General features: G+C 37.4%; 1 protein-coding gene across 1 annotated transcript; it reads right to left on the bottom strand.

The window, feature by feature from the left end:
- Positions 1-1,129: 1,129 nt before the first annotated feature.
- LOC146668259 (uncharacterized) lies at positions 1,130-11,575 on the bottom strand. Its single transcript, XM_085408835.1, has 2 exons — positions 10,887-11,575; positions 1,130-2,319 (listed from the first exon to the last, which is right to left on the bottom strand). The coding sequence occupies exons 1-2, from the start codon at positions 11,439-11,441 to the stop codon at positions 1,696-1,698; spliced, it is 1,179 nt and encodes a 392-aa protein (XP_085264961.1). The 5' UTR covers positions 11,442-11,575; the 3' UTR covers positions 1,130-1,695.
- Positions 11,576-12,163: the final 588 nt, after the last annotated feature.

The following is a 12,163-nucleotide window of genomic DNA, read 5'->3' as shown; positions in this document are numbered from 1 at the left end:
GTGACGTTTAGCTGTTCAAAGGTGAAGCCGCTGCCTTGTAGTGTGATATTAGAATGCATGTATTGACAGCTGTCGTGAGAACTGAAAACGCGCGTGAAGGATATTTTGGAGGTGTCATTGTTACCGGCAAAAATAATCCTGGCACTGTCTCTGCTCTTGAGGCTTTCCAGGTGCGCCGGATCACTCACGCTTCCTGCAACCAAGGCCCAGCTGCCCTCCAAATGGTGAAAATCCAGTTGTTCCAAAGGATGGAGCAAGTTTTCACAGGCAGAAGGAGCTGCATGGCTCACAGACTTCCAGCAGATGAAAACGATGATATAAACAGCAAACATGTCTTATGTGTGATATGTGGCCCTCTTTATGTTGGCAGTGTTCAGATATTAACTGTCACAAGTTAGCATCAGACTGAAAATGAGCCTGGGAATGCAGCTCAGGGGGTTTTCATCCAGTTTGTTTGTTTTTTTTGCAAGCTCTGAAGAGCAGAGTCCTTTTCTTTTGTGTGTCTGTTTATTTTGTGATTGTGAAATGAGCGTTCTGGGACTATCTAATATTAACAGTGCTCGCCTCTCTCTTGCATTACATGTGATGCAGCATTTGGTTCACTGTTGGGTCAACTGTGACTCGGCTGTTCTAGGGTTTGTACATTGTGGGAAACTTCAGGGGGTTTTAATGCATTTATTTTATAAAATGCAAATATTTAGATACAATACTTGTATTATTTTCATGAGACACGCTTTTTAAACCCTCTCTTTGGGTTGATTGTCAGTATAGTTACATACACTTTTACTCACAGCACAACTCTGGTTCCTGTTATAAATTATGCAATTTCTGTGATTAAAGATCAAAGTGAAGGCAAAAAGAAAAGAAAAAGAGAAAAGGAAAAAAAAGTCCCAAAACAGCTCACCTTCTCTTTTCATCGTGTAAGAATTTGCCAGCTTGCAGAAACAAGATGAAATATTGGAGGAAAATTAATCCACTCATATAAATAGACTTATAAAACAAACATTTGAACATACATAAATTAAATTCAGTGTTAAGAACATACAAATAATCAGATGCCTGGGGTGAGAGAAAGACCAAACCATGACTTAAGACTTTTTGCAGTTTAAAATTAAACAATTTAACATAATAATTAATTTTATCAGGTTGGGATAATGATGGTGTTGGCATCGTTTGTTGTGTAATTTTGTTATTATTTTGTTATTATGTGTATTTGAAGTTAAAAGCCCCTGAAAAAATGGTTAAAAAGGATGAATGTGCCGTAACATTACAGGCTGTGAACACAATCTGTACGAGTGTAACGGCGTCACCGTGTTAGACGACAGTTGATTCATGTAAATACAGAGAAGAAACAAATCAGGCTCTGAAGAGTTTTACTGATTACAAAGCAGTAACTTTAAAAGAAATCCGTCAAATATTCTGTGATGAGCTTTTACAGATACCGTGTTGGCACTTATTTTCGGTGATGTTTTCAGTCATTGTTTTCTCCTATCGCAGAATATTAGCAGCACGGTTCCTGTTGTCACGAAGCTTAAATTAAAAGCTCAAGACGCTGCAAGAGAAAGTTTTCTTTGAAGCCAGAGGCTTAAAAATGAATATACTTCTAGTTACAGACTGGTTGAAGAAAACAGATATTAATGAGATGGTTTCCATCAGTGACAGTTTAATTTTACCGAGCTATTATCTCATTGTCTTTCAGTACTTCCTTTCCTCTGCTTTTCTAGCATCTTTAGCTGTTTTCTCTTCAGGACAAAGCTCTTTGGTGGGATCCATCACAACAGGCGGAGGCATGTTCACACACTCCACCTGAACTCTGAACTCCTCGATCTCCCTTTGCTCCAACTGTCTCCTCCTGCTGTATAGGTAAAAATGTCGCCGGGTCCCCGATTTTACATCAAAACTCAGTAGTATGCAGTCGTCACAGGATGTCTGGATGAAGGTTGTGTTGACTCTGCCGTTGTCAAAGGTGAAGGTGCTGCCCTCCAGCGAGATGTTGAAGGACTTATAAGAGCATGTATTATTTAAACTCATGGTACGTCTAAAGGAGACGTTGGTTTCACTGGCGCTGGAAAACTTAGCAGTAGCACTGTCTCTAAGTCTTAAATGCTCAATCAGGGGTAGTTCACTCAGGCTGCCAGCAATCATAGCCCATCTGCCCTCCAAATGATGGTGGTCCAGCTCATTCAAAGGCCGGAGCAAATATTCACATGCTAGAGGCACAGCATGGCTCACAGACATCAAGTAGATGACAGCAACGGCACACACAGCTAACATGGCTCTTTCTGACACAGTACCGTCTCTCTGCAGGATTGTGTTGATTTGTTAAGTCTCAGTTTGTATCAGAAAGGTTGGTTAATAAATATATATTGGTTTTATAGTTGCTTAACAAACATTACTTTCACAATACTGAAAATACCAGGGAGCAGAGTCCCTTTTTCATCTGTGGTTTCTTTGATTACACAATAAATAAATGGGACACTGCTTTGTAAATAAGTACACCACGCTGATCTTATACAATTCATCCATCAATCAGTAATCTGTTAAAAGAAGCATAACAAGTACAATCTGTAATAACACCCCCCCCCCCCCCTTAAGCCCCGGGGCGTTGGGGCTTAAGAGGCTAAGTGCCTTATTGATTGAAGTCAGGGGAGGATGACTAGACCATTTTGAAATAATAGGAAGGAAACAGTAACTCAACAAACCACTTGTTGCTAACAAGGTATGCAGAAGCATCTGAAGCAGGTAGCAGAAGAGCATCTTTCAATGTGCAACACATTGATAATGGGCTACAGCAGCGGAAGACCACACCAGGTCCAATCCCTGACACTTAAGAGCGGGAAACGGAGGCTACAATTCACACGGGCTCACCAACGCTGCAGCAACTGTGTGAGGCTTTGTTGTCACCATGGACCAAAATCTCTGAGGAATGTTTCCAGCACCTTGCTGATCCTTTATGTGACTGTTTTTATTGTTAACTAGCAATATACAAGTGAGTTGAACTGAATCTATGCCACGAAAAATGAAAGCAGTTGTGAAGGCAAAGGGTCCGGTCCTTTTTACTAGCAAAGTACTTCTAATATGTTTGTTTGGAAAACTACATTTTATTTGATAATATTACAGGCACTTATGATGAAATGAGTCTTATGTGTTCAAAGCATCTAATTTTTCCCTTTCAAGAATGTCTTAAAGGCCCTCTGATGAAATTTTAATTTTAAGCCTTGTTAGGATCTGTATGGGTTTTTTTATATGCCAGAAAACACACCATGACCAATAAAGGTTTTTACCTTCTGTGTTGAGCACATTGAGTTTGCATGTGATGAAATGTGCTGTATGAATAAAATGAAACAAATGACAAAATATACCATCTTGCAGTGGTACATTTTCCATCGTTTCACACAGCTACATTATTCAACTGTCCATCTCAAACTGAAAGATAATGAAGACACAAAAATGCCTCTATGTAACTGTCTTCATACAGTTCACATCACAGAAGTTGGCAAGCTTTTTGAAATTCATTTTTTATGGGCCATTTCACCTTTATTAGATAACACAGTGAAGAGTGACGGGAAAGCAGGGAAAAGAGCACGTGGGAAAACATGCAGCAAGGGCCCTGGTTTGGAATTGACACCCTTGTGACAAATGGATGCTCGCTCAGCTTGCAAACGAAACCAAACGGGGTCAAACTTTATAATAATGACACACTACTAAACATTAATAAAAATAAGTAAGTGCTCAATTCATCATTTATAGAGCAATACTCCTCCTTAGTATGCAGTTTATTTAAATACAGATATAAATGTTTATTCTTGTTTAATAAGCTCATAACATGCTCATTTTATCATTTATAAAGGCTAAGCATGTATATATATTATGATTAAGGTATGATCATTTGATTAATAATAATTTATTAATTAATAATGTGTCATTATTAAAACAAAACAAAAAAAGTCAACTCACTGTTTGATGGGAACTCCTGAGGTAAAAGTTAAGAAATGATAGTTTTTGTGATTTTAACAGTTTTCATGTTTTTAATTAATTACTTTATTTGGGTTGTGAATTTAGAATTTAAATTTGCACCTTAAAATATCTTCTCAAACATGCCTGAGATACAACAACCTATGAAACAGAGAATAATATGGTGGTGAAGGTGAAAGCTAAAACGTGTATTCTCAGATAATCTTCAAATGAGTTGAAAAACAAAACACTGTATCATAGAAATAACAATCATTTATTTCAAGTTACAAAATCAAATATCAGACTTTTGATCTTTCTACACTAAGGAGTGTGAAATGCACTTCACACACACAAATAATTTTTATTGCTGTATGTTCATCCACCACATCAGAGTGAGAGTTTTCACTTTCTCTTATTCCTTCTGTCCCTCTGTTTTTTCTTCAGGCTGTGCTGCTGGATCGCTGGCAGTCTCTTCGGGACAAAGCGCCTTGGTGGGATCCATCACAGCAGGTGGAGGCATGTTAAGACACTCCACCTGAGCCCTGAACTCCTCCATCTCCTTCTGCTCCAGCTGTCTCCTCCGACTGAACAGGTAAAAATGCTGCCTTTCCCCCGACTCCATTCTCATGTGCATCAGCATGCAGTCATGGCAAGACGTATGGGCAAAGTTTGCACTGAAGTTGTCGTTCTCTGTCCCGTCAAAGGTGTAACTGCTGCCATTCAGAGTGATGTTGTAGGTGTGATACTGGCACTCGTTGTGTAAGCTGATGCTGCGGGTGTAGGAAATATGAGTTTCACTGGTGTTGCTGTAGAAGTTCACAGAGGCACTGTCTCTTTGTTTAAATCGCTCCAGGAATGGTGGGTGGCTCAAACTGCCTGCAACTAAAGCCCATTTCCCCTTCAAATGATGAAGATTGAGTCGGTCTAATGGACGGACCAACTCCTCGCAGGTCAGGGGAGCTGAATGACTCCCAGCCACCAAACAAAGAAGAGAAAGCGCAGCAAAAATCATGTTGAGCTATTAATAGGCAGTCAGTGGAATGTTGTCAGTCACACTGCAGTTTCAAACCTCTGGAGACGGTGAAGTGTGCCGGGTCGTTTTATAGTTGTTCGGAAACATGTAGTTTCACAACACAGGAGAAAAAAGCACGGTAATTTTTCACCTGTGGTTTCCGTGATTGTAAAACTAAACAATATTTTGAAGTCCTGCCTGTGACTATTGATTGTTCACAGATAAGTTTTACCCGCTGACTGGTTTCTCTATTCCAGTACCTGTGGTGTAACACTGTGAAGTCATATTGTTTTTATTTACTGTTCCCAGATTCCGGCTGTCCAAACATATTGTAAGGCATGAAATGCCAGGAGTTGAATAAACAGTACATATTAACAACAGGTGGTGCGCTAATGAAAGCTGCAAAACCTTATTCTTTTTTATTGCACTTTGGTAAACTTACCCTGGTTGGGAAAGTATAAAAATCAGCTTGGTGTTGCATATTTTCTACAATTAATTGTATGCTGAAATATGGAGTTTGGAGTATATAAAATATTCCAAATGAATAAAATTCAAAATCTGTCAAAGTCTGTCAAGTCAAATTCTTCTTCTTCTATTCATCTTCATCTACTCTGATTATAATAAATTTAGATGCTGAACTTTATTGTTTTATTTACTGATAAAGCAACTTTACATAATATTCTGTTATAGTACAATGAACTATGAAGTATAAGAAAGATGGGTGGAGGTAATGGTGGCGATATTTACTTACCCTCTGTTGCACTTTGTGTGCAACTATTTGATTTGGTCAGAAACCCCACAGTTATGCAACACTACCAGAGCCAGAGGGCAGAGTCCTCCCTCTACATGCAGATTCTCTGACATTTTTCTGAAACCATTTCGAATTCTGATGTAATTACATAACTGGGATTTGCTTCATCATAAAAAAAGAAGAAAAATCCCTAATTTCAAAGAATGAGCACACTTCCTTCATTAATTTGTGTTTAAAAGCAACATTGTTATATTCTTATGATATCTTTATTTTGTTAAAGAAGATGTAAGCAGGTACAAACAACCCAGTGGCTACAACATGGCATGCATATTTTTGTGTCTGACTGCATCACATCTGTTCAAAGTTTTTTATTCAGTTCATGATTTGTAGGAGTTTATTTAATAAAACCTTTTTAGTTTGTATACATCAAAAAAAAAAAGTGGGATATTCTTGTGTATTTTGGTATCTGTAACCCAAAAATATAAGTGGCTGAACTATCCATTTAAATGAGCAAACTAAGAAAATAATTTAATAATGTTATCTAAAGCTGTAAGATTATATAATGGATTTATTAAAGGCCTGTTATTTCTAATTAAAATTATATCCTAAATTCCCACAGCTTAACAAATTAAATCAATTATTTAATCAAAAAGGACAGTCAGACCCAACAATATGAGCCAATATGAGCCAACGAATGTTCTTTGCTAATCATGACATACCTATGATAGCGAGAGCTTCTTCTTCTTCTTCTTCTTTTTAATAGTAGACTTAATTTAAGTATACTGATAATTGATTTAGTTTCAGTTTTTAAGTTGTTCTTCTTGGGATCAAAAAATATGTCACACAAAACAACTGAATTAATAGCATATAAATATACTAAAGGTATAATATCATAAAAAAAACCTAATTCAGTCAGAATGATAATTATCTGTTTTTAGTACATCCAAAGATGTACTAAAATACAATAAGTACATGCACATGTACTTTAAAGCTTTTGATTATTTTTGTGTATTAGAGCTAAACTACATATTTATGAAGCGAGAGTAGGATGATAAAAATGTGAAGGAAAAACATTCCAAGATTAAAGTTTATACTGTCAGTTTATAATGAAAACCATTTAGTATGTGGGTGTTTGCATATTTTTTTATCTGTAGTATATTATGTCCAAGATATAAATAATGCAAGTCAGAATCAGCAACAAATATTGCAATCGGTGAAAAAACAAAAAGCATACATTTCAAAAAGTAGCATCATATAAATGAATTCACTTCATATACAGCCATCTGTTATGGTTTCCAACACATGACCTTGATTTGGTAAACTTAGAGAGATTTCTGCTTAGTAACAAAGCTCCTTGGTAGGATCTGTCACAGTAGGTGGTGGCACCCCACTTGAGCACTGAATTCCTCCATCTCCTTCTGCTCCAGCTCTCCTCTGGTTGAAAAAGTTAACTGACTTGTAAGTGGAGGTCATGATGCCAGCAGCGCAGTTTGGACATGTATGAAAGAATGTTAGAGTAAAGGTGAAGCTATTCAGTTTCATGAGGAAGAGCGCCAGTGTGTAATGTACTCTCCGTACTGTGTTTCTCACTGATACTGTGTCTGGTAAAGACGTTCAGGTTTCATAGTTCAGTTTCACATATTTAGCTCAGGAATTCAAAAGATCCTGGATATGTTGATTTGGGAACTGTCAGACCAAAGGGCATGGACTGTGCGTTATTTACACTGGCTGTTTGGTCTTGGTTAGTCGCATATTGTTTATGAAATTAAATAAAATTACAAAAACAGAAGTGTAGTGTTTTTGTGAAATTTTGTAAATTCAGTATTCAGTGTGATATTTGTAATATTTGGGGAACAAATATGAGTTGTACTCTTCTTGTGATTATTACATATGGATATATTTGCATGCATACTAATGAAAAAGCTCACTTGCACAAAATGTGCATACATTCTGCAAACATGCAATGTGAGCAGTTAGACTTAAATAAACTTATTAAGTAGATCAAATGCACTTCCACAGAGAATTTAACTTTATATTATATAGCTTGTGTTTAGTTGTTGAGACATCAGGTCTACTTTGTTGTGTCTCACACGTTTGTCTGACAGTAATGTCTTGTGTGGGCAGAGATTCTAACATAGCCACATTAGCTCTACCAAGCTGTAAAATAAACTGTATAAAAACTCATAAAATGGTAAGACATCAAAGCTTCATGTTGAACCTATAGGTCACAAATAGGTGGTCTTTATTCACCCTTTCTTCCGCTTCAGTTTCACTTGACTTGATTTTGTGTTAGTTTCCGCGTTAAATGTCTTAATAATTTTTATCCAGATTGACAGATTTGGTTACAGCAATAGTTGTACAATACTTTGTATTGAGGCAAATGTAAAAAAAAAAAAAAAACTAAAACAAAACACTAAAAGAAAGGCGGTGGAAGCAAATCTGGCTATTGTTTTATAATGAATTAAAGTCTGAGTAGGGGAAAAAAGTCTTCTCTACCAGGGTTCATTAAAATTAAACTACAACCTGAATCTAGGTGCGGAAAAAAATTCAGTTTAATTAAAAAAATGACTATTCACAGCCATCTTCATTGGAAACTGGGCTTCTAATCTCTGCTTTCGTATAAAGCAGCAGGTTGACCACTATCTAGCTGCTGGCGCAGGATCCATATGTAATTGCCCTTTGAAATCCAGTCGTCAGGCAGGACAGACGTCCTGGGAGTTCTCAGCTCAGCAGGAGTTATTTTCACGTAGAAGACATGCTGCATTCCCTTACTCCAGGCGAGTCCAGAGCCTCTGACTTTGGTTTGATCCACATAAGGACCCTGCTGTTATCCATGGGACAATCCCAGGAGCTGGTAGAGACACATGCAGTGATACATGCTGAAGGGAACAAAAGGCACAGACACCGAAAAACAACAGACACTCTGGGCCTTCCAATTTTCTGTCCTGATTCAGTTTTTATCTCTCAATCGTCATCTTGATTTGTCGTAATGCTACCATCTATGCCTGTGAGTGACTCACTCTTCTCTGTAAAAGTTTCTGTTTTTACTTTCTCCCACACAGTCTTACCCCCCTTTCCTCACTCCCTCGTCGCCTGCTTCTGGATTTAGCAGAAGGATTTAATCTGACTGTGTGGACTCCGGTTGATCTGCCTGCTATATAACGTCTCCATAAACATCATGCCCATCATCGTCTGCTCTCATCATCAGAGTGCCCCTTTCTTCCTCCCACTCTTTAACATTGTCATTTGAAACCCGAGCAGGATCTGCCTCAGGAAAACCCAAATCCATTTCCATCCTCATGCTAAGAACAGTGGGTGTCATTGACCTGTTAGCAACTGACTGATTATTCTGCCCTCGAGCAAGGTTTTCCCTACTATTGGTTAGGATGAGTTCATTCTGCTGTTTAACAAAATGTATCAACCACTTCAAAAACAGCAAATAATAAACAAAACAAAAAGAGAAGAATTATAAAATGTTCTAAACCTTTATGCTACGTCGCAAAGCAAAGAAGCAATGGCTGATTGAAGAGTTGAACACAACTCTTGGTGAATTGTGCAGTCTGGACAGAAAGTTCTAGACACTGGATGATATAAATATAAATGAAAGGGTTCAATGTATTTAGCAGACTGCATTTATTGACAATATGTAGTCTGCTACTGAAAGCTGCAGCACTCATTTTCGATTGGTATTTAAGGTAGCTTCTGAAGGGCTAAAAATATTTTCAGTTTGGCATATTTTTGCAATTAGCTGGATGTTATGTTAGAACAGTTCACAGCATATAAAAGCTCCAAACTAAATAAGAGAAGTTTACTGAATAAGAACGTCAAAATAGACGTACATATATTTCTTTAAAATGATATAAACTGCTATAAAATAGTGCTGAAGCCAGTTACCCTCTTCTGTACTGTGTACAACTATTTAGTTGGATCAGAACCCTCCAGTTATGCAACACTGGCAATAACAGGTTCTATGATTTTGAAATAGCAGAAATTTCTGTGAACTGTAGCAAAATCAGATTCAGTTACTGAATAGGGATACACTTTTATTCTATCATCAACAAAATAATGAAAAAAAAAGTCAAACAGTGAACTAATTTTTGTCATGAATTGATGCTGATTGAAAGCTATATTTTCACATTCTTATTCTACCTTAAAGACAAGCACACATTTTAAAAGGTGTGACCTACTGCTTACCAAATATGCAACATGATGAACATGAAATATCATGAAACTGTGTGTGGATAGTCATTTTTGTTACGGTAAACTGGATGTCATTAATCTCAAGTTTCACAATTTCCCACTGCACAACAAAACTAAACAGACTTTATCTTTCTTTGCACACTGGGAATACTGAAGCAGACTATGAATACTTCCATGTGAACCCATAATTGCTTTAGTTTGGTTTATTATGATGCTACAGTTTCCCACTTTGCTCTTCCCGAGGACAAGGGGAAAAAAGGTATCATCATAATACGCAACATAGGAATTTAATTAACAGCATATGAAAATGTACTAGCGTGCTATATTTGATGCACTAGCAATTTCAGTAGGTTAGTAATATAACATTAGTACACCCAAAGATATGGAGCAATACCGTTAGCTAAAGCTACTATTCTGATGCTCTTGGTTAAACAAAATACTTTGGTTAACCTCTCAGTATACTATGTATTTGAATACATTTTTCAGAGAGCTTCTATTTACTTCTGTGTAAAAGGGCTTATCAAGGTAATTTAAAAATGATGAAGTGGTATAGTGGGGTAATGTGCAGAGAAAAGACTGAGAACTTCTGAGATTAAAGTTATAAATTTACAATAAAAACCATTTTACAGTCTTGGTCTAGCATGGTAATTTACAAGCAAAAATATAGACATTTTTTGATGTGCAGTATGTCATTTGTAAGATATGATTAAATGCACTATATAATGGATCACATAAAACTCATAAAACCATCCAACAAGAACAGGTTCAACAAGCTGTTGTTGGTCCTTAAACATAAAAAAAAAACACAGATTAAAAAAATGGAGAATTAGAACTCGTTTTTATAGCTTCCAACACATGATCATCAATTGTTATTCTTTTTGTCACACTATACGCTGACATTTGGCACATTGAAGTTAACTGTCTTCTTCGCCTCCTTCTTCTTCTTTCCCCTTGCTCCCTTTATGGGACTTCTATCGTTCTCTGGTCAGTTTGTTGGTTGGTTGTCTGTACAGGACAAAGCTCCATTTTAGGATCCATCACAATAGGTGGAGGCATGCTGAGACACAGCACTTGAGCACTGAACTCCTCCATCTCCTTCTGCTCCAGCTGTCTCCTCCGGCTAAGCACGTAGAACTCCACTGCGCGGTAAGTGGGGGACTTGATGTGCATGGTGAGCACCATACAGTCTGCACAGGATGTATAAAACAAAGTTCCAGTGAGGTTGACATTTCTCGCCGTCATGGTTAAGACGTGGCCTTCCAAAGTAAAGTCAAGGAGTTCATACTGGCATCTGCCAGCAACTCGTTCAGCTGTGATGTACGAGGAGTTGCGGATATCAACAACTACACTGGCTCTTCTTCTGGCAATGGAATCAAATTTCAGACTGACAGCGACTAAAGACCACCTTCCTGTCACATTGTGAATATCAAACTGTTCCAAAGGCTTGACCAACTTTTCACAGGCCACAGGAGCTGAACGGCTCACAGACACCAAACAGAGAAGTGTGAGAAGTATCGCAAACATGATGTCCGTCGCACCGTGGGGTCTCACTGAAAATGTGTCTGGTAAAGAGGTTTTCCTTCTAGTTCAATTCTTTCACATTCTCAGTTTTTTAGTGCTGGAAATTCCAGGATGGGTGAAAGGATTGTGTGTTGTTTACACCACGTTTGGTAAACTCAACATTCAGTCTAATGCAATATTTGAGTAACAAATGGTCAATGACCTCAAGTTGTATGCACTCTTCATTTTATCAGTTGTGATAAATCTGTTTTAAATTGAGAAGAAATGGAAAAATATTAAAACCTCACTTTTGCTTTATTTAGCAGAGACGTTTGAAAGCTTTTGGGTTGGTTTAAGTACCTTTGCCAGCGTGGCTGCTTTAAGCGTAAAATTCATCATCTGCTCTCCCCATAGAGAGAAAATCTTAAATATGAAAATCTAGTAATAATGTTAACACGATACAGGCTGTTCCAATATATTGTGTGCAAGTTTTTTAATTGTTCAGGTTTCAGGCTATTAAATCATAAATGAGAAGTTCTTTCTCAGATGCTCCCCTACATATTACCAAATCTAACACTGAGCTCTTGAGATGAGAAGACAACTTGTGGTTTGCACCAAGTAACTGAACAACTTTGCTTTTTAAGGCATTCTTAACCAGAGTTAAGCCAAGTAATAACACCGGTTGGGCAATATCTCATTAAGTCTCGTTAAGTCTGTTATTGAAAGGAAAGAGTGATGGCGATGGA

This window comes from Rhamphochromis longiceps, linkage group LG6 (genome assembly GCF_057381845.1).
Source record: "Rhamphochromis longiceps isolate RC_006_pf linkage group LG6, R_longiceps_female_GT1.1, whole genome shotgun sequence".
NCBI classification, from domain to species: domain Eukaryota; kingdom Metazoa; phylum Chordata; class Actinopteri; order Cichliformes; family Cichlidae; genus Rhamphochromis; species Rhamphochromis longiceps.
This window is presented reverse-complemented; position numbering and strand designations above follow the sequence as displayed.